Below are 25,628 nucleotides of genomic sequence, written 5' to 3' on the forward strand. Positions count from 1 at the left end.
TTATTTAATTTTTTTTGGACACATTATGTTACATGTGTGCTGCCTTGGTTGAGCCAGCACTTTCATTTGCAGAATGTAAAATGGGGTCCTGTTTATAAAGCCACTGGTTTACTTTATTTCGAAATAAGAATATTTTCTGGTTTCCATTCATTTATAAGACTCGCTTGCTCCAATCCCCTGCTCCCTTTCTGCTTCCATCTCTCCCTTCGTCCCTGATTCTCATGCATCTGTTTGGGTTGTCTTACTTATAGCAGCCCAGTGCTATGCAGATGGTTTTCACGGTGGGGTTCAGAAATTCAGCTGCTATCCCAGGATATCTACACTGATTTCCTACTGTAGCCCTGTTCTTTCAAGTCCTACCTCTTCTTTTAAAAATAAATTTAGGGCGGGCAACAGTGGCTCAGTGGCAGAGTTCTAGCCTGCCATGCTGTGGGAGACCCAGGTTCAATTCCCAGTGCCTACACATGTAAAAAAAAAAAAATCTAAACCCATATGTTTAACCTGAAAATTATTTGCAGTGAATGTTATAAATCAATTTGTTCTTTGGTGAATAACCACCTTCCATTCTAAAGACTAGATGGAGTAGATTGAGATGAAGTAGATTTGAGGTCTCTTCTGAGAAGTGGCAAACAGGTGGGGTTGACATCTGGGCAGGTGTGGTCATTGGGCCAGAGTCGAAGGCTCTGTGCCTAATTGAAAGGATACCAGCACTACTACAAAATAATTAGAAACTCTTTTCTTTAAAAATATTTTTTTGTTTTGTCTTGTTCTGTTTTTTTGGCATGGGCAGGCTCTGGGAATTGAACCCAGGTCTCCAGCATGGAAGGCGAGAACTCTGCCACTGAGCCACCGTTGCCCACCTAATATTAATGTATTTTTGATGGTGGTTTTTTTTTTTTAACATTTCTTAAATTTTTAATTTATTAAATATTTTTATTGAAATATCTTCAAGCATCATACAGTCCATCCAAAGTATACAATCAGTGGCTCACAATATCGTCACATAGTTGTTTATTTATCATCATGATCATTTTTAGAACATTTGCATCAATCCAGAAAATGATGGTTGTTTTTTGAAGCCAGTTGCTGTTACGGTTATCATCCCTTATTGTAGACCAGACCACACACAATAGATAAGATTTAAACAAAGCAATATAAAATGTCAAATGATTTTGCAAACCATAGATTTCGTGAAAGACGGCATTCAATCTTCCAGTCTCCAAGTAAGAAACACTCATATGTGCCAGCATTTGCTTTCAGTACCTTCTGAGCAATTTAAACATGTGGCGTATTTCCACTTGTTGGCTACTCTTCCTAAACCTGTAATAATTTTGAAAATATAACACTAATGTAGGTTGACCATCAGTGATTTCAGTCTTAAGTATATAGAATAATTACTTTTTTCTTTTAAAAGGTAAAATAGGGTTGTCAGAATGTGGTGCTATTTAGATTTCAGAAATTAGCATGCTCCAAGTTACAATTTTTTTTCTTTTTTTTTTTTTCTTCCTTCAAGGAAAATTCAAGTGCCCCATGCTTCACGCAGTAACTTGTGTTGGTGGGAGCATAGTCTGACAAATGACCTGTATAATCCTGAACTCTTTCTCCTGTTTTCGATTAGCATCTATGGGTCTTGCAGATATGATGTCTCCTGGTGAGTCCAAATTGCCCGTGCCTCTCAAAGTGGACAGTAAAGAAGAAAACACTCCGCAGCCCGAGAGCAAGTCCAAGGTATTCTGCTGCCTCTGCACGTGGTGTGGGGTCCTCCACGCAAAAAGCTGCCTTGTTGCTCTCTATTCTCTGGTGTTGGCCTGCAGTTTTTTTTCTGTTGGTTTCTCTCTTCTGCATGCTTCATTTTGTGCAACATGTTTGTAGTCTTTTCTTTCCCCACCCCCTTCATAGTGTGGATCTGAAAGTTACTAGTTCTTATGGCATTTAACACACGGTTGGGGTGGGGGAGAGGGGTGGAGGGACAAGGACCTACCTACCTTAGAAATATGCTTCGGGGTGGGGAGAAGTAAAGGGTCTTGCCTGGTTTTGACACTTGCAGCCATTTTCTCTGCCTTCAGTTTATAGCTTCCTGTTTTGGCCGCCTCAGCAACAACATACTTAATATTTTGCTTTCCTGCCTTATTTGATAAATAAGGTGAACAGCTCTTTTTTTTTTTTTTCTTTTTTCTTCTTTTTTTTTCCTTTCTTTCATAAGGGGTATCCCATGCTGAGCATTCCATGTAAGCTTGAAGTAAGCATGGTGGCTTCCTGGACTTATCCAGCGTCTGGCAAACTTACCAGATTATACTAATTAAGAATGTTGTTTTAATACCTTTATGTGTGTGTTTTTGCGTGTTTGTTGTACATGTTTTTCTTTATGTATATGCATATTATATATAAAAAATTAGTCTGTTAAATGGATGTACTTTTTGTTATTTTACTAAAGTTTGCCCTACCTTTGTCATTTTTTTTTTTTATTCCTCTACCACAGGATAGCTACAGCTCTCAGGGTATTTCTCAGCCCCCAACCCCAGGCAACCTGCCAGTCCCTTCCCCAATGTCCCCCAGCTCTGCTAGCATCTCCTCATTTCATGGAGATGAAAGTGATAGCATTAGCAGCCCAGGCTGGCCAAAGACTCCATCAAGCCCTGTAAGTGGCTCTGGTTTTTTGTGGGGTTTTTTGTTTGTTTTTTGGGGGTTTTTTGATAATTAATTAATTCTACTTTAATGCTTGCTTGTTTATTTGTTTTATAAGACTTTTTCTTCATTATCCATGAAAGGGATTTCTATATTATAATTATATTAATAATAAAATGAGTAAATTTTGCGTGCATCATAAAAGTTTGATTTCTGGTAATGAACCAGCTGTTGTGAAGAAACGTTTCTATACAAAGCATGCAGATCGTGTTACTGGGCCCAAACTCCCTCACACAAGTGACTTTGTTTACATGTCTAACCCCTTGTGCACTTAGAAGATTTTTTTTTAAGGAGATATTTCTTTCTCCATTTACGTGGGAACTAATAGCAGCCATAGAGTAAATGACATGCTTGGCCCCTGAACTAAATCTTTCATGGGCAGTTCTATCTGAAACATCTGTCAAAACTACCTACCTAAAAATATAAATATTATAATCTAGGTACAGTTTAGCCTAATATCGGGTCTGCTTTGTTCCAGTCCATTTGTCTAAAATTAAAGTAGTAGAAATGTTAATGCCTGTGACTGTTTAGAATGCCACTTAAAGATAAATAATGTGTAACTATGTTAGAATCGGTTGAGGTAGTAAAAAATGTATCCTGAAAATACTGCTAATAATGTTGAAATTAAGCATTGATTTTCATATTATAGATAAGAAACAAAAAAGGGAATGCAAGTATAAGGAAAAAAATTTTTAGCCCTAATATTCTTCTGGGCCTTCCTTTTCCTAATAAAAAAATTAATTCCTTGTCACTTAAAAAAAAAGAGTAATGGTGCTGTAGAAACCTTTATTTTATATTCATATAGGGAATCAAAAGATCTTTAAAAAAAAAAAAACTTAACATGCAATTACTTACCAAGAAGGCTTAATTAACACCCTAGTTTTTATAAGACAATGTATTGAAGAGCACAGCTCAGGAAAAGCAAGTTGAGGGAGGAGAAGAATCTGTGCAGATTGTGGCAATCTAGTCAAAACCTAGAAAGGAGGCTGCTATTAATTATCCATTAACTGATTTAAACAGATAGAATTGATGGTTTGAAGAGTTGATTGTTCCAGTAAATATTGGTAAAATTCACACTAACCATTTCCTTTTTAGAGGAAGAGAGGATCATATTTACTGTTAACCTTCTCTGTAGATATATTGTTCACTTTTGCAACAACCAAAATGAAATGTCAAATGTTTCTAGAATGGGTTAAACAAAACCAATAGGAAGGGAGAGTGCAACTCCTTAATTTTGATGTCTTTGTGTTAATCGCTTTGAGTCTCAGAAGGCAGCCAGCATCATGTATTATTTTCTCATAATCTACCTGGGTTTTTTTTGGGGGGGGTTGTTTTCCTTTTTAAGCATAGGGAAAGCATTTTTATATCAGTAGTACTCTCAAGTTAACAGGTGGAACTTATGTTTAACGTTTCAAAAACCTTGGTATGTTGGCATCAAATAATAAATAAAATGATATAAATAATAATACATTAAGATTATAATTAAGAATATTACAAATTCTAATAGGCCATATTATGTTTTAAAACTCCACCTTGCTGATTTTTAAATTATAAAAGATGACTGAGATATTTATTGGAGCTTACCTTACAAACAACATTATCTCTATCCAGTAAGACCTGTAGGAAACTACTTTCAAAATCCCATTTCCTAAAATTTAAGGAAAAAACACCTGAATTGTTGACTTCATTTTCTGATTATAAAACAATTATATTTGAAGTTATAATTTAGTTTTCTCTTTTTTCCTAAATTTTCATATATTATCTCTTCCTGTGTCATACATTTTTATGTTTAAGGATTCACAAGCAAAATTCTGGCTCCAGGGGTAGATAAAGGACAAGCAAAGCTATGGTTAGTAGTGGAAAATGTTAGACTTGCTTTGCAGTGAGAAAACAGACCACCACTCTTTTGACTGAAATGCTAATTCAAGAAGGGGGATCAGAGGAGGTTGTAAATGAAGGGCTTCAGAGACATCTCTGCTGTCACATCACTGCGACCATGTAATTCAGGAATCTTTAACTGCTCTTTCTGAGGTACGACTACAATTTGATACTTCAAATTGCTCTTAGCAATGTCCCTAATAAAGACTGTCTAACAGAACGTCTGAAATGGACCAAATGTAAATATGTTCCATGCTTAGAAAGTATATTATGGACCAACATTGTTTTGTTATGAAACATTCCAAAATAAAAACAAACACACTTGCATTTTCACATATTACCAAGCATATGGAAAAGCTGCTGAAATGTAAATCTGCCTAAGACTTGAAAAAAAATGTGCATATAGACTTAATTAAATTACATGCAAGGGAAACACTTGTGGCACCATAATCATGTCATGCTGTAATTTTTCAAGAATTTGCATTCCTTTTTCTCACCTCCACATAGACAGTAGCAGTTTCAGAACAATAGGGTATGTTTCTTAGAGCGCTGAAGAATGCCAGATTGTCCTTAATGGCCTGGAAAAAGACAACAAACAAAAGTTTATTTGCCCTTGTCAATGAGTAAAGTGAACAGTAATGACATTTAACCAAAGGGCACATCAGGGCTGAAGTCTGTGAACAAAAAAGCTACGTATTGAGCCTGATCAGTAATAAGAATGAGCTGTTTATTTCCTAAGCCTTTTGGTTTTTTAAATGCCCATTTTCTATTTAAGAATAGAAAGGTTGGATGTTGAAACCTGAAATTCTGGCACTGGACACTATTCCTGACACAGACGTCTGTCGTTTTAGGTTGTCCTACACAGATACTTAGCATCTTGCTGGTTCCATTCCATTTTTATAGGAATATACAAAAAAATCAGTGATAACTTTGCATTTGAATAGCACCAAACTTCTCCAAACTTTTTCATTCGCTTGTCATAGAAGAGTATCTACTGAGTACCTTCAGTGTATTGGGCACTGTGCTAAGTGTTGACAATTCAAAATCAAGATGAGTCCCAATTTGGGGAACTTAAAGTCTAGTCAATAATGTGGCTGTTAAGCAATCACATGCAAAATGTGCAGAGTCCTATGAAAGAGAAACAAGCATATTATGGCTGATTATAAGTGAGGAGCTAAATCAGACTAAGGAGTAGGGCATCAGGGGAGGCCACTTCACAAACTTATCATGTAAAGCACGGCCTGACCACATCACTCACAGATGCATTTTCCTAGTTATGGTGCCATAAAAAAGTTTTGCTTTTTTTTTTTGAGATCTTATAACGAAAAATAAAACTATTATGTGAAAAATTATTTTCTTTGAATTTTTCTAATTTTACAAGGGAACCAAATTGAGATACATAGAAGTTAATTTAAGTTCACTTAAAGATGAGAAAAGCTAAAATAAAAGAAAATCATAATTTTTAGGCCTGTTTCAAGTTACAAAAATCTACTTCTTTCATGTGTAGGAACACACGTTTCAATCGGCCCGTTGCCTAGTTCATTATTAGTTGTTCATCCAGAACCATTACCTGATTTGGATTTAAAGAGGACAATGAAAGAAATGAAGTTATATCTTATGTTTGAGGTTATTTTAACTTGAAAATGATTGTTTTTCTTTATCTCATCCTTACATTGACTCTCGAACTTTTACCTCTTAATTTTTCACGAATGAAGTACAGAAGAGAACTTTCAAAAAAAATTGCTTTTAGGTGATAATGCTTTTTTCCTCCTGTTATTTTTTTTTATTGTCATTTATTTAAAAACATTGGAACCATTTTTTTTTTAGCGAACCTCTCCCCCCAAAAAAAATTCAAGACTGGCATTTAGAAACCTCCTGTTAATGACCACCCCCTTAACAATGGTAAACTTTTTGAAATGTTATCAGTTTGAGAATCTGTTGTAAATGTATTAGAAGTTTCTTCTCCTATTCAGATATCCCTTGGGTAATAATATATGGAAAATCTGAAACACTTATTATTTAGCTCTCTGTATAGTTTTATCTGTATTCTGAATATGTATGTGGATGTATAGACATATGCATAAGAAAATGTATATAGTCTTAATCTCTTATCTAAAATATTTTTAAGTTATCTGTGGTTTAACCTCAGCACCACAGTAAATTCTAAAAAAAAAAATCACACTTTTTTTTATTCTACCATTGGTCATTTTTTTTTACAGTCAATTGTATTGCCCATTATTATATATTTGACATAAAGGTGTAAAGCCTCAATAGCCCAAAAGCTGAAGGCTTAAATTTTCAGCAAAAATACCTTGAGTATAGTCCCTGTTAATTAGAGGGAAAAGGCACTGCCTCTTGAGCACTGATGGTCTCATTCTCAAGCATTCTTGCCCGGGACCCTACTTTTACTGGGGTCCATTTTGCTAAACAAGGTAACATCTAACCTCAGTGTCAATCATGTTATTTAACCAAAAAGGTTTCAGCAATATGTTTAAAATTATGTTCAGTTAAGTATAAAGGGAAAGAGGAAGAACTCTGTCTAAAATAATGGCTATGTATTGCAAATGATAAACTAGCAAGTCAGCATTAGTGAATGAAATACATTATTGTTCCAGGGAATTCTTTATCGAGAACTTACTAGTGATTTTGCACAATAACCCCAGTGGTGCTAATTTTACAAATACTGTTATAAATATATGGGACAACAAAGAAGAGGGAAAAAAGCAGGTGGGCTGTTTAGGGCTAAAAGTGCCACCTGTGCTTCAGATATACCTTTTAGATACATAAAAGACCATGAATGGATCATCAGTACAAACCACAGGAGAATATAAACACTTCCATAAAAGCGAATGTTCCTGGACCATACACCCAAAAACAAAACAAAACAAAAGCAAATTTAGATGTTTTTGCATAGATAGGCTGGGAATATGAAGTAGTATGTTTCATGATTAAAGCATGGGCTTCGAGAAATCTATTAAAATAATTGTTTAATAGCCCCTTACCTTGACAGAGAAGTTTTAGAAATATTAGATAGGGAGAGCTGCTTATCATGAGTAAATGTCAGAGATTTAACTGGCCATTAGTTGATAAGAACCCCCAAGTGAGCATAAAGCTCATACCACTGGTTCCTGTGATTTGTGCCCTGCCTTATTTCTTTCAGCAACTACCAGGTATTTGCTCTGCTTCCATGTGATTTTGAATTTTAATGGAAGACCCATAGTAGCCAAACTTGTTTCAACAAGGAAAGGTAGAAGCCCATATAGTTTCTTGGGCTCTATCATATTACATGTGAATTTCTTTCACTGTCATAATTCTAGGGGAGAGCCTCTTTTATTTTTAAAAATGATACGAGGCATCATTGGAAATTTGCCTTCTGGGATTCAACGCTTATATCAATAAAGTAAAAAAGGTTTTTCTGTTTTGTTTTGTTTCTTAAGTGTATAAAAGGGGGAGTTTGGGCCCTTTATTTAAAGTCAAAGTAAATTCTTAATTAAGAAAATGTATATTTGTGCCTGAACTAGTAGCCTTCATTCCTAACTGTTGTGTGATAGCAGTAGTTTTTTAAATTTCTTCTCTCGGATTTGTTAGTTCATTACTCTTTTCTCACTTCCTCCCTTTCCCTTGGCCCACCCGTGCCCCGTCTCCAATGCTCCTTCTGTGCACTAGAAGTCCGGCTCATCCACCACCACAGGGGAAAAGATCACAAAGGTGTATGAGTTGGGAAACGAGCCAGAGAGAAAGCTGTGGGTCGACCGATACCTCACCTTCATGGAGGAGAGAGGCTCCCCTGTATCGAGTCTGCCTGCAGTGGGCAAGAAGCCCCTGGACCTGTTCCGACTCTATGTGTGTGTCAAAGAGATTGGAGGTTTGGCACAGGTAAGGGTGAAGGAAGGGATGAAGAGGTATTATATATAACCTCTTACAGTGGTTTTCTTTGAATATGTGGATTGAAGTGTTGTTTTTTTCTCGCAAAGAAAAAGCCAGGCCGGTGGGGCTGTGCTCCCTGGTCCCATGCTGGAAGCTCCAGCTCAGCCGTCGACCGCGTGCACCCTGGGCGCATCATCTGTCTGGATCTCAACTCTTTCATCTATAAAATGGGGCCATTGGACTAGATTTTTTTTTTTTTTAGATTCCCTTACAGCTCTAGAATTCTGGGGAATCTGCCATCAGCTCATAGTAAATAATCCAGGATGTTTTGTAAATGGATAAATTAATGATCTAGCTCAGATATAAATCAAATTCACCATTTCCCTCTATTCAGAGAAATTTATCATGAAAACTGAGTCAGACTTCTAAAACCATGTCCATAATACCTGAAAGACTAAGAGAGTCACTGTTGCTATTTTTTAGCAGGGTTGAGACTAGGGTGGGACAAGAGAGGCACCTAGGGTGCAGGATGGAAGGGCGCCCTCATTTTTAGGGGTGTACAAATGCCAGCCGTGGCTTGCGCAGCTCCGAAAGGCAGTGCCACCTTATAGGTGCCTCACCAATGTCCCACCCCTGGTGTTGGTGCTGAGTCTAGTTTTATGGACATAAAATAGATTATGTCCATAAATAATAGTTTATATTATAATATGCTTGGGGAAAAGGGATTAATGTATAAGTGCTTACACCACACCAGGTACTGGACTTCATGTTGGTCATTGCATTTGACTTTCTAAATACCCATAAGATGCAGGGATTGATAGCCCCCCAAAATAGATGAGGATACTCTTGTGTAATAAAGTTAAGTACAACAATATTGTTGCCCAGGGTCTCTCTTGGGGCCGGATCTCTCTCATTCCAAAATGTGCGCTCTTGGCCATTTACCATGGTTTCTTAAGCCTGGTTAGACATCAGAATCACCTCGGGAGCTTTAGACATTCTCAGTACCCAGCCCCAATCAATGGAAGGAGACTATCTCGGCTCTGGTATTACTGATAGGCAGTCAAGTGGAGCACTGTTTCCCCGTCCAGGGTGGCACAAACAGCAGCTAAATACCCCGGGACCAGCCTCCACTCCAAAAGACCACAAGTGGCTGGGCAGCACTGTGTGGGCTTAGGAGAGGCGCCCTTGTTCTCGGCCTTGGCCTTGCCCTTAGGTGGCTCATCCTATTGGGGAAATGAGACAACTAGGGTGTGCTTCGGTGCTTTTCATAATCAGATGATAATTGACTTGAGGCAGACCCAAAGCCCTCTCCTCTGCCCCCAGACTCCCTTCATAGAGATTTCTTTTTTTTAATTACCAAGTCTGCTAAAGCAATTGAATTTTGGTAATCAAATAAGTATAGATTTTGTCTGGGTACCTCACTGTGGCTGCTTTGACAAGAGTGTATTACCAAGTTGGGTTTGCAAACAAGAATCTGAGCTGGCCTAGCTAGTGAGAATTAGGTGGCTGTAGCTGGATGGCACAGTGGTGAGCAGCTTGGGTAACACCGTCACTAAGCGCCACCATTCTGGTAGGCTGGCAGATGTGATTGGGAACTGCTGCTGTATGATGTCAGTGCCATGCCCGGCTTTTCAGGGTGTCCCGGGCAGTGCTCTGTTGACCATTTCTGAAGCAGTCTGCAGGCCAGCTATTTGCAATAGTGGATTAACTGCTAACAGAGCATTAAGCATCGCCGTAAACATGCAGCATTTTTTTCATTATGCACTGTTCAGTGCTAAGTAAATGAACATAAAGAACTTTATGAAAAAGTTTAAATCCAAAAATTTAAAATTTCATTAAAAATCACTGTCACCTTTACCCTTACCATGTTGCTCAATACAGGAACCATCAAGAAACAAAATATTTCCCCAGGTATTTGCAGATCTTCATGTTTTACTCATGTCTCGAACCTTTCATAGCTCCGCTCTGAAGTGGTAATGAGGGTATAATGTGTAAAATAATTTTATATAGCATTTCAGGATTTCCCTCTTTGAGTTCTCGTCTTTTGACAATTCTGTTCTCTCTGGCCTAAATGCAGAAAGACCCTGAGTAGCCGTGTGTTGCATTCGGGAGGGCGTCCTGCTCCTCTGCACACCCAGACTGCCTGTCCAGTGTGTCGCATGGGTGTGTGAGGAGAGCCCTGCTGGGCCTCAGTGCTGCTGCCATGGGCGGGTTTCCCAACAGGGGCCTCACTACCACCTTGATCAGACCTCCAGCAGAAGGCCTGAACCCAAGTACAGACCCATCTTTCTGGGAGCTGTGGCTCTTTGAAGGAAGCAGGGTTTTTTTTTTTCTGCCGTCAGTACTCAAACAGATAAATTGCAAAATGGTGCTCTTACTGCTTTTCAAATTAGCTTTTAGAGGCCGTCTATTTTTTTAAAATTAGAAGTGGGGTGAGGGTATGTGTGAGCAAGGTGTGTGTTTGCTCAAATAAATTGCTGGCTAGGAGCAGCACTGGCTCTGGAAGAGAGCAAGGCATTAGAGGATGCAACAGGCAGAAGACTCTCAACAAGCAGTGCTTTTTATATAGCTATCAGCAGGTTCCTTAATGGTTTTATAACTGTAAATGCTGCCTGTGCACTACTGAGTGGGAATAATGAGCATTAGTTAAAAGAGGCAAATAAAAAAAAAGTAAACCAAGACATTAAATGCTTTTTTTTTGTCTTTTGGCTTTAAACAAGCCACTTTGCTGCAAACCAGTGATCATACCTTGTTTTTTTCTTTTTTGCTAGGTTAATAAAAACAAGAAGTGGCGTGAGCTGGCAACCAACCTAAATGTTGGCACTTCAAGCAGTGCAGCCAGCTCCCTGAAAAAGCAGTATATTCAGTACCTGTTTGCCTTTGAGTGCAAGATCGAAAGAGGGGAGGAGCCCCCGCCAGAAGTCTTCAGCACAGGGGATGCTAAGAAGCAGCCCAAGCTTCAGCCGCCATCTCCTGGTAAGTGGTAGAGCTACAGGTGTCTACCAAGGAAACTCCAGAGCATGCCATCCCCCTGGGCTGAAGGCAGGAGTAAACACTCTCCTCACGTCTGCTCTTGTCAGAGTAAAGCAAACCGAGCTTTGGTTCTTTTGAGAGGAAGGGTGTTTTTGTTTTTTCCTTTCTTTCCTTTTCTGTTTCCTTCCTTCTTCCTTTTTCCCTTCCCCCCTTCCCTCCCCACTCCCCCACCCCCACCCCCATTGACAGTGTTTAAGGGTTTAAGGAAGGAAAGAATGAAATTTGGGATATTGTCATTTTGGGCCAGCACTTGGAAGACACCATTCTTTTGCTTTACCTTATTCAGAATAGAAATTGGGATTCTAAGCTTTATATACCTCTATAACTCTATAAAATAAGCATCCCCATTAGCTTGTGTTAATTCTTTTCGCACTACTGGAAACTGTCACCCTGCAGGTTTAACAGCTAGCTTGTAATGGCTCAACCCCTGATAGGGACATGTAGATTTGTTCTTTAGCAAAATGAAATTTGAATTTTGTTTAATGTTCCCTCCCTAGCAAGTTCTCACTTTTAGGGAATTCCACAAACTCTCATGGTAAAGGTCCATGAAGTTCTATTTCTGAGACAGGGGGGTTCAGTTTGTCAGTGGTCTTCAGCATACTACCCAAGTACAGTAATGGTTCACCTCCATTCCCATGAGCAAAACCGATTAGCACCCTCTGCCATCTCCTCTGCCTTTCCACTCAACTGCTGTAGACCTTGCCCTTTTCAGTTCTGTCGTCCTTTATTCTACCCATTAGGGTTTCAAATTTGAAATTACTAAATTGTTTTATTCTTATAAATATATTAAAGACTGGAAGAAATTTGCATCCTCCTTAGTTCTTGGTGGTGACCTCACTCAGAAACATCTGACCATTCTCTTACCTGTTTCTGGCCATTAATCATTGCATAGGAGGCTGTTCTGTGACTGTCAGCACTTAATACCCATGCTGTTTCTTGGTCCCCTCTTGTATGAAGTAGCAGTGATTGTGCTTGCCACTTTCTAGCACAGGCTTGTGAGATGGATCAAATAGGAATAGCCAGTAACTAACATTCATGAGCACTTACAGTGTGCTGGGCCCTTTTCTAAGTACTTTATCATTTAAGCCTCACAACAGCCTATGGTACAGATGCTATTTTAAAATCTGAGAAAAAAGCGTAGGCACATGGTATCTAAGTAGACTGCCCAAAGTTACTATAGCTAGTGAGTGGAAAAATGGGGCTTTGATCCTGGGGAGCCTGTCTCCAGAGTGTACGCCTGTATCCATTAAATTCATCTGCCTGTGTTTGAAATTCCTTTATGGGAGGTAAAACAATTCCAAAGGAACAGATTGTTTTCCTTTTAATTATTTCCTCTAGCTTCTGTCTGGAGGCAATTATATCTGAGATTGCCAGTCAAGGTCCCTCACATACTACTTATACTAAACCTGCCTAGATCTAGATCTGTAGGTACTAAGTACAAGAAGAAAACGTCCTCCCCAGCTCCCACCCTTAAAGATTCAAAACCTTTGCCAGTTACAGTGTACCTTACACTGAAATCTAATTTTAAAAATTTCACATTACATTCAGTTCACAGCGTAAAACAAGCTGCTGATGAACAGCTCCAAAACTATTTTCCCAAAATAAAAACCCTGTGGGGTATTGGGACTAAAGTGGGGATGTCTGCAAAGATCTAAAGGTATGTTTTATTTGCCAGGAAAGAGCGTGCGTCACTGAATAGTATGCACTTGTGTACGGGGAACAGCCCTCCCGGTGTGCATAGCTTCACTACAAGGAATCCCGCTGAGGCTTAGAGACATCACATAGGAGAGGACCTATTCTCTTAACAGTCAGCTCTTTCCTTCCTCCCCCCTTTTTTTTTAACTGCTGTTTTTATGGCAACATGATCGTTTTAACCGCACTGAAGCGCTTGGATTGCAGATGCGCCTACGATAATACATTCTTCTCGCTAGTACAAATGGAGCCAAAGTCCTATGAAACAGGAAGTGGTAGAAATAAAGCTTCTTAATCTAAGCCATTAAGTCACTGTACAACCCAGAAAGCATCATGCATAGTGCACCAGGGGGCAACTGAGTCGTCTCACGGGTTCTCCGCACTGCTCAGGAGGCAGCACTCACTGGACTAAAACCCCGAGTCTGGTCTGGTGGGAACGAGTAACGCCAACCCATAGGCCAAGCCAGTCCTTCCACTGACAACTGGGGCTCATATAGCCCCTCTGATTCCTATTCTGTCATTAAGGAAAGTGTCTCTGAAACATTTTTATTGTAATGGAAGGAAAACAATATGCATACCCACCTACGTGACACATTAAGGTCTCATTTATTACAAAATTGTTTAAAACTTAATTTTCAGTAAAAATGTGTATCCTTTGAAATCTTTTTTTCCCCTAAGAACAAAATTGTAGTTTATTCCTTACAGGCACACTCGGATATAAACTAAGAGATTTCTGAGAAACATTCTAGAGGGTTTTAGAAATGATCACTCTGGGGCGGGCAATGGTGGCTCAGTGGCAGAGTTCTCACCTGCCATGCCAGAGACCCAGGTTCGATTCCAGGAACCTGCCCATGGCAAAAAAAAAAAAAAAGACTCTGAACCAACTGAATTATCGGGTTATATTCTAAGAGCATTCCAATCATCTGTCTCTCTAATATGGATCTAAAATAAACTGCTGTCAACTCCTGGGATGTACAGCCCTCTTAGCCTTTGGTGGGTACATGGCTGTTGTCACTGTTGGGTGACTGTGGTTTCCCAGTTAACATCTTTGGGTGAGTAGAGTAAGTGGGCAAAATCAGGCCCCCAAATGAAACCTAGGTGAGGCCTTGGAGTGTGGTTTGCAGATTTAAGGTACCAGTGGGGATCACATGATAGTGAACCTATAAAAGTTTGTGGAGGAGTTCTAATGGATAGCACAGCAGGAATGGGCTCCCTTGGGAGCAGGGTAAGCAGGCTGGGTGAGGGGAGGGGAGGTGGGAAGGTCAAGAGGCTCTGCATTCAATTAGTAACCAAAAACCTATCCATCTTAGCTGGCAGGTGGCTGCCTGGATTTCTATTATTAGTGACAGATGATGTCACAAAACCTGTCATGGATCCAGCTAGGGAACCCTCCGCAGGAGATGAATGAGAAAGGGGTTAGGGTTATAAACAAAGGTGCCCTCTGATTGACCTCAAGTCCCTCTAGATCTGGAACTTCTCTGTACCCTACTTACCACAATCCCAGCCAGAATTAGGGCAGGAGGTTGGAGCTGTATAAATTATCTTCCCAGCTAGAAGTCTGGCTGTACAGTCTGAAGCGTGTGGATGTACTTAACCTTCAGTAACCTTTTCATTGTTTACTTTAGAGTATACATTTGTAGCTTCTGGCAAAAGGTAGGGATATCCTAGCGCCCATGCCAACCTCCTCTATTAAAGGAGTTTTAAGAGGCTGCATTCACATTTTTTCCCTGAAAGGAAAGGAAAAAAAACTCTTTTCCTGAAAGGAAAGGAAATAAAAGGCAAGGAGGAAGAATTTTTCCTTTTTTTTATTAGCTGTAAATGTGAATATTTTTAAATAAGGGTCATTCTGAAATCATAGCCTTGTGAGCCAGTGCTTCCAAGGAAGTTGTATAAGCTGGGTTGGAGTCTGTTAATATTTAAGATTTAAGAAGCTAGTTACTTCTCTTCTGCCAGCTCTGTGGCGGTAGTCATGACTGTAGGCTTATCCTTATATATTTAGGAAAGATACTGTTTTTTTCTTTTTATGACAGTCTACTTCTTAATATGCATTTTCATTGTTTCATCAAAATTTAGTTTGTAAGCATGATTAATACGTTTTTTAAAGAACTCTGTGAACTTCTCTAAGTCCTCGGGCACAGAAGTAGACGTACAGAATACTTAGCCCTTTTGACTGTTCTAGGAGCCATTTCCAACTAGCCATTCCAGTGTCATTCGCCCTAGCCACCAGGCCAGTATTTGATCCAGGCAAGAACCTTGACAGACCTAATCTTGCTAGAAATATGTGAATTGAACAGATGCTTCCTGAGTTTAAGTGATATATTCATTTCCATTTCTGACTCTTTCATCGCTGACTTTATAATCCCCATTGGGTGATTAACCTCGATTTCCTCTAAAGTAAAATGTGATTAATAGAAAGTATAGTGAGCTTTGAGAAATTCTTATGAAAGGAACTGTGAGTATAAAATGTTATTATTTACCAGCAGCCATAGTTCCTCCATTAGTTATAGTTTGAAAAGTATTTACCTGGAAGTTCCATATAGGCAGAGACTTTTGTCTTCTTTGTTGTGTTGATACACAGGTGTATCCAGACTTAGAAAAGCCTAGAACAGGTTATCCATTCAGTAAATATTTGTTTAATTAATAAATGAAGACAGTAACTATTGAATGCCTAATGTGCTTAAGACTGGTAATAGTGGAGGATAAAGCAAGAACTCTTAAAAAATTTCTTAAAAGGTGAAATTAGGGTAGTGCAATGGTGGCTTAGTGGCAGAATTCTCATGTGCCATGCCAGAGACCCAGGTTTGATTCCCTTGCGAAAAAAAAAAAGTGATGTTACATTACTGCCCTGAAATATTGAAAGATTTTTCAGTCTCTTGGACAGAAACAGAAGTGGTCCCATGAGTAGGCAGCAATAAAGAGAAGTTTTTGCATCTCTATTTCTCAGTAATTAAGATGGCCCAGAACACTTCAGTCTGTTAGTAAACACATTCCAATAAAGAAATGGTTTCAAGATGCATAGATTCATTCCCTACTGCACCTCATTTGTATCTTCTGGAACCAGAGCACTGTGCTTGGAGTTCCAAGACTTGTCATTGAATCCTAGCTATCAGTAACTACTTGTAACTTTAGGCAAGTTGTTTACCCTCTCCAAGCCTGAATTCCTCCACCTATAAAATTGAAATATTTGTATCTTCCTTATATAGACAAAAGAGTTTCCATGAGGCTCAAAGTGGGAAATGGATGGGAAAGCATTTTATTAATTATAAAACACTGTACAAGACATTGTGTTAAATGTCTTAGCTGTTGGTAGGGTGATTTGATGAAATTTGCTTGAATTCCACTAACCTGACCTAACCATCAACCAGTCCTCAAGCAGACCTTCCATTGCCTGAATCCAGCAGTGGGTGGCGCACTAATGGATTGAAACCAAATCAAATCCATGTTCTCCTTAATTCTGACAGATCTCCTGGTAATTACTATTCCAGAGTTGTTTGCAAAGATAAAAATTAGAGAGGAATCATAAGTGTAAAATTTACAGCCTTAAAATATAGGGAACTATTTCATGTTATCCTATTAAATTATTTTTGGCAAGCCCAAATATAATTAAGATATAGTCTGTTAAAAAAATAGGTGAGGTTAATTTTTTCAGGATTCCCACATAAGCTTTGAATAACTGCTCAATTCTAAGTGCTTTTATGTAATGTAATTACATATATTTGAAGCCAAATCTTAGAATTCTGATCAAGTGACATTAAAGACTTCCAAACTAGTATGACTTGTGTCTTTAATAACAAATCTGATTTCACAGCTCCAAAAAGTGATTGGGTTTTAATGACAGAGCATAGACAGATGCGTTCACGAGAAGGCACTGAAATGACATAAAGCTTGTTACTAGTTTCTATCTCTGCTTTTCAATGTCAAGATTTCTCATGACCCAGAACTAATATTTCTGATTTTTTTTCCAGAATAGCACAATAGTCTATTAAACTGATATCCAAAAGTTTTACCTCTTTTTTCTTTATTCTTACTTAGATTACCTCCAGTATAAAAAACACTAAAATAAATATTTTTCTGCCTGTAGTCTTCTTTTTATTAGGTTATTTTCTTGGGATAAATAATTAGGAAAGCAATTGCCCAGTCAAAAAGTAAAAACCTGTTCTATAGCTAAAAAATGAAGATTGCCAAATAATTAAAAAATAAACTTTCACTAATTCTCACCACAGTGTAAAAGCAACTAATTTTACAGCATCCTTATTGACAATGGGAAAGCAATTGCCCAGTCAAAAAGTAAAAACCTGTTCTATAGCTAAAAAATGAAGATTGCCAAATAATTAAAAAATAAACTTTCACTAATTCTCACCACAGTGTAAAAGCAACTAATTTTACAGCATCCTTATTGACAATGGATAGTGTTACCATTTGTAGTAAGATGGTATCTTCTTTTAGTTTTTTTTAGATTTTTTTATGAGTAACAAAGATGAGCTTACTTGATAACCTCCAGCTTTCTATCCCATTTTATCTTGGTACTGTTCCTGTCAGCTAACTCAGGGTCCTTGCAAGGCCCACAGACACCGCAGTCAACTGGCAGCAACTCAATGGCAGAGCTTCCGGGGGACCTGAAGCCACCTACTCCAGCCTCTACCCCTCATGGACAGATGGCCCCAATGCAAGGTGGAAGGTATGTCAGAAGAGCTCCATGAGCCGTGCAAAATCAGATCATTTACTGCTTGATTTTCTGAGCAAACTTCATAGAGAAAGGAAATATGGTGTTCCCTAGTGAGTTTTTAAATGTTGATTACTACTAGTTTTAGGCATGTAATTTATTTTAGATGATTTTTATCCTTACAGTTTTCAAGATTGGTTTATTTTCTGAGTATGGTCTTTGGAGGTAACTTCTACTCTATTGTTAAGTTTTCATGTTTTGCAACTTTTCAGAAACAGTACAATTAGTGTGCACGACCCATTTTCAGACGTGAGTGATTCATCGTTCCCAAAACGGAACTCCATGACTCCAAATGCCCCATACCAACAAGGCATGAGTATGCCAGACATGATGGGCAGGATGCCCTATGAGCCCAACAAGGACCCCTTTGGTGGAATGAGGAAAGGTATGTGGAGGGTCCTTTACACATACTTGGTCAAAAGGCCATGCTTCTCTTTGCCGTTCTACAACCAACTCACTCATCCATTCAAAACATATTTGGCTGCCTACTGCCTAGGTTGGAGTCCCAGGTCCCTAATTTACTAAATGCGTGGCTTTGGGAAAAATACTTAGCATCTTTGTGCATCAGTTTCCTCATCAAGTTGGGATTATAATAGGCTCTGCCTCAGAGGGTATTGTGAGGATTAATTAATTCAGGTTATGCACATAAAGTTCCTAGGGGAGTAACTGGCACACACAGCATGAAGCATTACCTTAGCGTTATCTTTACCGTGCTCGTTGCTGTATCAACATGGGTTGGGCATGGCACTAGGTGCTAGGTAGTATATTATTAGTGAATCTGACTTAGTCCTGCTCTTGTGGAGTTGACAGATTTTTGGGAGAAACAAACAAAAACTAACTTCAACTCCAAACAAATCATTTAAGATTATGGTTAGTGAAAGAAAAGAAACAAATAGAAATAAAAAAGGAACACATAGCAAAGATGTTGGGGATCAGGACAGTGGGAGAAAGGGAGATGTAATGGGAGGTGGGTCAGGAGGGAAGGGCTCTGAGGAGGTGTGAGTGGCCTGGTGAGCCCTAAAGAATGAGAAGTAGTATGGAAGGGTGGTTGGGGCGGGGAAGCATGACCCTGAGGCAGGAAAGAAATTGGTGTGTTTGAAGAGTTGAAACAGGGCTGGAGCTCAGTGAACAGTGGGTCAGGGTGAGGTTATCCAGGCACTCAGACATACTGATGCGTTTGTGTTTTATGAGTGAAATGTCATGCAAGGCAGTGGCATGACTAGATTTTTTTTCTATTAAAAAAGATAAACAAAAACCTGACATCTGTGGAGAATGTGTTGAAGTGAGGTGACTGTTGAATTGGAGAGAAGTAAGGAGTCTATGATAGAAGTCTAGGGAAGAGATGGATTGGAGTAGGATCCCAGCAGTGGAGAGAGATGTGAAATGTTCACTGTTTTGGAAGTGGAAACAACATGACTTGCTGATGGATTGAGCATGGAGGTTTAAGCAAGGACAAAAGTGAGCACTGATGGCTGAGATACCTGACAGATGTTGGGATGGGAGCAGGCTAGGCAAGGAAAGCTGGAGTTCACTCCGGGATATGACCAGGGGTAAGTAGTTGGTGGACTGGATGTCTGGGGCTGAGCAGAGGGCTGGCATTGATATCATTTTGGAAACCTAGGCAGCAAGATGGTATTCCCAGGTAGAGGAAGGCTGAGATCACCAAGAAAGCATGCAGGCAAGGTTCTGATAGACATCAGAAACATCCAGCACAGTTTTTCCCTTGTGCTTATTAATCCCCACTGCCCAAAAGCATTGAGCTTTTAGATATCTAAACCATAGCCCCTTGTTACCACTTCCCGTGGCATGTAAACTCCCAGTGGACACTTGATTTTCAGGGTGAGTGCGATTGGAACTCTTTCAAATGCAAGTGGCTCCTATGAAATCAAGACGATGTGAATATTATTGAAAACAAATGTATAGAAAATAGTGAATAATATTTTTAATGGAGTACTTATTCTGGGATTCCTTAAAAAATTAGTCACTCTGTTGCATTTAGGTGTTTGGGGTACATGAATTTCTTGTTGTATTTGTTTGAATAGAGAGAAGCATAAAGCCCAAAGCCTTGGTTTTCACAAGTATCATCATCCAAAGAAAACTAAAAATGAATAATCTCAAAACTTTAAATATTGGGAATATACCCCTTACTTTACAAATTAGATTTTTAATATTTTAGGATGATATCTGTTACATCAGGCAAAATAATCCACAGTGTATTTTTTCACAGTTTCAGGGCCACTTGTTCTGAGTAAAGAATTTGCAGAATAGACAGCAAACCCAAAAACTCAGGAATTCCAAAGCTTTGTTTGTATAGGAGGTAGCTACTTTTCCTAGGGTATAGGATGAGCATTTTGTTTGTGTTTTTTGTTGTTCTGTCACATTATTAGATTCTAAAAATATGACCACATGAAAAGCAAAACAAAAGAAAAATAATTAATAGCATTTGGAAATCTGGCCCCAAAATATATTGTAAACTGTTCCAGTATCCTACCAATATGCTATATTAGACATCTAGAGATATTCTTACTTTGTTTCCTATGCCTGCCATTCTTCTTAGTACACACACATAAAAACAAATTGTGGGAGGAAAGGCTGAGGGATTACCTTGCTAGATTCTAGATAGATTGAGAATGTGTTTTCATCACCATGTAAAATGATACAGCCAAAGGAAAGCTCTATCTCAGATTTTACCTATAAATTTCCATTCACATACTGTCTTATACTATTGGTATATCTGATACCAAACTGTATAAAATAGATAAATAGGAAATCATCCATAGGAAACAGATTCCCTTGTTCTAAACAAAGTTTTCCATTCCTCAGTTCACCTTATTCTGTCATTGAACTTCGTGCTCTTTTTTTTAATGAACTGTCTCAGTGGAAAGCAAGCCTGGAGGTGGTGGTTGTGTACCCATAGTATGGCCATGTAGTGAAGGAAAAGAGGCTCTCTCTGAGATCCAGTGACTTCAAGTAGTCCTGGCCTGTCCACCTGCCTGCCTGCCTTCTCCCTCCTACTGCTATAGTCACTTCAGGGAACGTAATATTTGAATTGTTCAATTCATATATTTGAATGTCTGGTCATTTCTGTATACATGGCTCACTTACTCTTTTTAATTGAACATACGTACTCTAGTGCTGTAGTGATAAATGGGTTTTTTAACATTTTGCTATCATGTATAGTGATTCAGTGCTCATTCAGGTACAGTATCTGTGAAGTGGATTCCTAGAAGTAAGATTGTTAAATCAAAGAATATGAACTTTGTTTTAGTTTACTAAGCATCTTGGTGATCTATTGCTATGTAACAAACTACCCCAAAACTTAGTGGCCTTGAGCCACAATAGTTGATGATCTTTCACAACTTTGGAGTTGACTTGTTAGTTCTTTGCTGCCTGTGTTGTCACAGGACACAGAGACAGCTGATTGGGAGCTCTCTTGGGACTGGGATGGCTAGAGGCCTCCTCCTTGGGTGCCTCATGACATAGTGCATGGGTTCCAAGAAGGAGCCTTCTAGGAGGACACACCTTGATTACAAGAGCTTACTTAGCCTTTGCTTGCATCACATTTGCCAAGGTCCCAGTGGTCTAAGCTAGTTATGTGGCCAAGACCGAAGTCATCATATCATGGAGGGGCATCTCAAGGATAAGCATACCAGGAGGTGTGCTTCAATTGGGGATCACCAAGGGGTAGTCACCCATAGATATTGCCAAAGTTATTCCAATTTAATACTCATAATAGTAATGTGAAAGGGAGTGTGGTTTCTCATCTCCTTATGCTTACCAATTTCTTTACTATTTGCCAGTCAGGTGAGAGGGTAGGAGTTTTGTGATTGTTTTAACTTGGATTTGTTTAGTTATTAGTGTGGTCACACATCTTTTCATATGTTGATTGGCCATTTGTGAATGCCATTTATGTGTTTGCCCATTTTTCATGTGATTGCCTTTTTTCCCATTGATTTTTTTAAGAGCTCTTTGTGTATTAAGGAATTAAGCTAATTAATTGTACCCCTTAATTTCTGTCTCTGTTTTCATATCTTTAAAATGGAAAATAACATTAAAACACAGGTTGATGTGACGGCAAATAAGATAAAATGAGTGAAAGCACGTTACAAAGTAAAATATGTTATACCAGTATTAGGCTTCATTATTTGTATTTCTCCATCAGCCTATCAAATTTTTATCAACTCACAAAATTTTAATCAGCTTTTGTCAATTAACAGAGTGGCCATTTTAGGATGAAAAAGGATGCTGCAGTGCTGTATATCTATTAAAATGTTTAATTTGCCTACAGGCTAGTTTCTGGGCTTGACCTAATTTCCTTCAGGCTCTGAGCTGGTGCTGATTTGCATATCTGACCTATTTGGCATTCTACCTTCTATTAGAAATAGTTGGTTCTCATCCTATCTTGAGCTATTCTTAACTCCCTAGTTCTTGTCTTTATCCTGATTTTGGAACAAGTTGGGGTGTGTGTGTGTGTGTGTGTTAGGGTTTTTACCTTCTTTTTTCTGTAAGGGAAGTGAACTAACTTTATGTACTTTCTAATTCGTTTCTTCCTCACAACCCCCCCCATTAGATATCACTGACATTTTATAGACAAGGAATTAAGCTCAGAAGTTGAGTAACTCATCTAAGGAATGGATTTGGACCTGTATTAGTTTTCTGGATTACTACATAACAAATTACCACAAACTTAGCAGCATAAAACAATTTCTGTGGGTCAGCTTTCTTGCACAGCATGGCTGGGTCCTCTGCTCAGGGTCTCACATGGCTGAAAGCCAGGTGTCAGCCAGGGCTGCTGTCTCATCCAGGGCAGTAGGCAGAGTGCAGTGCCTTGCAGGTGCAGGACCCAGGACCCGTTTTCTTGTTGTCTGGCTCTGGGGCTGCTGTCAGCTCCTGCAGATGCTCGCCTGTCCTAACACGTGGCCCCTCCACAACATGGCTGGGCTTCTTCAAGGCCCATAGGAGCAGGTCTCTGACTTGCTCCACCTCTGACCTCTAGACCCAGATGTAAAGGCCTTGTATGATTAGGTCAGGCCTCTCCCAAAGAATCTTCCTTTTGGTTATCTCAAAGTCATATGATTAGCAACCCTAATTACATATGTGAAATCCCTTTGTCATGTGGCCTAACACAATCGTGGGAATGATACTTTTCATAGGTTTTGACCACACTCAGTGGAGGGGTTATCCAAGGCAGGTACACCAGGGGAGGCAGGGGAACAAGTCTGGGGGGGCCTTCAAGATCTGCCTACCACAAGGTGCATCTTGACTCCAGAACTTCGGCCCTTTCATTAGTATTGCTTGCTATCTGCCATATTAAGGCTATGCACAGAAAACAGAAACAACTAGAAGGGATCTTTTGGTCTTTTGACTTTTTAAAATGCCTAATTCCATGTCTTTTATTAAACATACTGCAGTGCCTGGGAGTAGTGAGCCCTTCATAACGCAAGGACAGCTGCCCAATAGCAGCATGCAGGACATGTACAACCAGAGTCCTTCCGGAGCAATGTCCAGTCTGAGCATGGGCCAGCGGCAGCAGTTTCCCTACGGGGCCAGCTATGATCGAAGGTGAGGCATTTTTAAGTTGAAAATGAGATGACTGAATAGAAACTGTGCTTTCCTTACACATGTTTCTGAGCCCAGGTAGCTTAGCACACTGACGATAACTCCCATGTCCCGTTTCCTGCTGGAGTTGAGGAGGAGGGAGTGAGTGTCAAGCAGCTGTACCAGGACAGGGGAGAGGATCTTGTCCTCAGGCAGTCAGATGCAGCTGTGGTTTCATGAGCAAATGCCAGAAGTGTAAATCAGAGATGCACTGGGCTGGCCTGGGCTGGCCGGGCAGAGGAGCCTGCTTCCCCGGAGTTGAGGAGCAGGCCATTGAAGTGCAGACAGCCCCCCAGCACTTGGCCACCTTCAGGACCCAGATGGATCTCGTTTTGTGAACTGCCGGGTGTTCTTCTGGGAGACAGCCCCGACTTGCCCCCTGTGCATTCCTGTCTTAAGGCCCCGCAGGGAGCTCCTGGGGGCCTTCCAGGCATTGTTGCCTGTGATGTCCCTGTTCTAGACGTCCTGAGAAAGAGTGGCAAGTAAGGATGCAGCACTGGTCCAGATGTAGTTTTAATTAGCTAGAAAGAGTCATTGAAATGTCTCTGAGAGCTAATCAGAAAACTGCTTCCTACGCCTGTGGCATACAGTAGGCTTCTTTTGTAAGGACAGCCCCTGACTTAATACATAAAATCCTTTCCCTTTGTCAGTAGGTTCTTTACCTCCCTAGTAGAGAAACACTTAGAAGTAAAAGGCTTTAATAGGGTGGGCCACAGCAGGCAGAGTTTTCTCCTGTCATGCTGGAGACCCAGGTTCGAGTCCCAGTGCCTGCCCATGCCAAAAAAAAAAAAATGCTTTAATACAACATTAGAGATTCTTAAAGGAAAAACCGGAGGCAAAGTAACTGCAGCCATACTTGGCCCCCCTCAGGTCAGGGATGGGTTCCTGTTCGTTTCTTTGAGAACTGGGGTATGGTCGGGTGACCTCAGGGGCTGCTTCAGTCAGACCCCTGCTTTCCATCAGTCTCACGAACATGCTGGGCTCATTGGGGAGGGTTCTGTTAGTGAAAGGATTTCGCACAAAGAAAAATCACTGTTTTACCAAGTAAGGTTTCTTTCCGGCATTATCTGTGAGCCTGGTTTCTGAGCGTGTACAGCCGTCACATGTTCAGAGTGATTTGGTGTCTTCTAATAGTGACTTGAGAGTTTATTCTTCTAATTCTTACTTTAGCATTAAATGTGGTATTTGTCTGTGATGGTTGCATTAGTCAGGTAACCATTATGTAATGTTTAGTGGATTGATTCAAGGAGTTTACTTAGATTTGGTTCATCTTTGAGAGTCTGGGAAAACCTGTTGATGTTGGAGGGCTGACAAGATTAGAACAGTGGGCCTGAGACATATATTCTTAAAGAAACCCAAGCAAATCGAACCTCCTGTTTTTATATGCTTTCCAGAATAAGCATGGCCTAAATTTAAGTTATTTGGGCTGGACCCCATTAGGAAGCGATGCTTATCACCTCATTGTTAAATTTTCTTTGGAAGCGATGCTTATCACCTCATTGTTAAATTTTCTTTTTTGGGAGGCATTTTCTGTTAACCAGCTTCAGTTTCAACCATGTCAATTATATTCCTTCCCTCCTAACTATTAGCTTCCTTCTGGTTGTCACTGGAGTTAGGAAAATCTTCCCCTGTAGCTGTTTTACATGTGATATTCAGAAAATACATTCATTTTTTTTTAGAATTCTCATCCCTTGATCAGGTTAAGAATATATTCAGTCCAAGTTTTTTTCTCTTTCTTACAAGGTGCAATAGAGTAATTAAATCATTTTGTTTGTTCAAATTTCAAATCAACTCCCCTTTTAAAAATGCTGTTTTTTATGATATTTGTAATTTCTCAACATAATAGTAGTTGAAAAATGAATGTATTGTTCATTCCTATTTAAAGTTTTAATAGAAGTATATTGAATCACCCCTGTTCTTTTCTATAACTTTTTAGAAACACAGGACTTTGGGATTTTAATACTTCTATCTCTAAGATAATTAGCTAACTCAGTATCATCTGAGTTTGCTTTAAAATATAGTTATAGAAAGTTGAACATTTTACATTCCTAATGAGAAAGTGAGAAGTGGAAACATTTTCTCTGATTTTATGTCCATGTTCTGATACTTCTAGAAATACTGCTCAGGGTTTTTGGACTCCTTTGCTGTTCCT

The 25,628-nt window shown here is 39.4% G+C and overlaps 1 protein-coding gene and 1 long non-coding RNA gene across 3 annotated transcripts in view; one reads left to right on the forward strand and one right to left on the reverse strand.

Annotated features, from left to right (window-relative positions):
* The window catches only part of ARID1B (AT-rich interaction domain 1B), a 574,571-nt gene that overhangs the window by 538,749 nt on the left and 10,194 nt on the right, over window positions 1-25,628 (forward strand). Inside the window, 7 exon segments of the mRNA XM_077149343.1 lie at window positions 1,619-1,728; window positions 2,480-2,638; window positions 8,230-8,439; window positions 11,202-11,406; window positions 17,695-17,833; window positions 18,091-18,263; window positions 23,290-23,440. Coding sequence (XP_077005458.1) covers window positions 1,619-1,728; window positions 2,480-2,638; window positions 8,230-8,439; window positions 11,202-11,406; window positions 17,695-17,833; window positions 18,091-18,263; window positions 23,290-23,440 — 1,147 coding nt within the window.
* LOC143674055 (uncharacterized) overlaps window positions 1-25,628 on the reverse strand; it is a 42,221-nt gene that overhangs the window by 15,583 nt on the left and 1,010 nt on the right. Inside the window, exons 2-3 of one of the 2 annotated variants that reach the window (XR_013170838.1) lie at window positions 5,061-5,141; window positions 4,270-4,333 (exon numbers count right to left, since the gene is read on the reverse strand). This is a non-coding gene — a long non-coding RNA (uncharacterized LOC143674055). The remainder of the gene's footprint in view (window positions 1-4,269; window positions 4,334-5,060; window positions 5,142-25,628) is intronic. The other variant, XR_013170837.1, reaches the window with a different exon arrangement.

Source organism: Tamandua tetradactyla, chromosome 2 (genome assembly GCF_023851605.1).
Source record: "Tamandua tetradactyla isolate mTamTet1 chromosome 2, mTamTet1.pri, whole genome shotgun sequence".
In the NCBI taxonomy this organism is placed as follows: domain Eukaryota; kingdom Metazoa; phylum Chordata; class Mammalia; order Pilosa; family Myrmecophagidae; genus Tamandua; species Tamandua tetradactyla.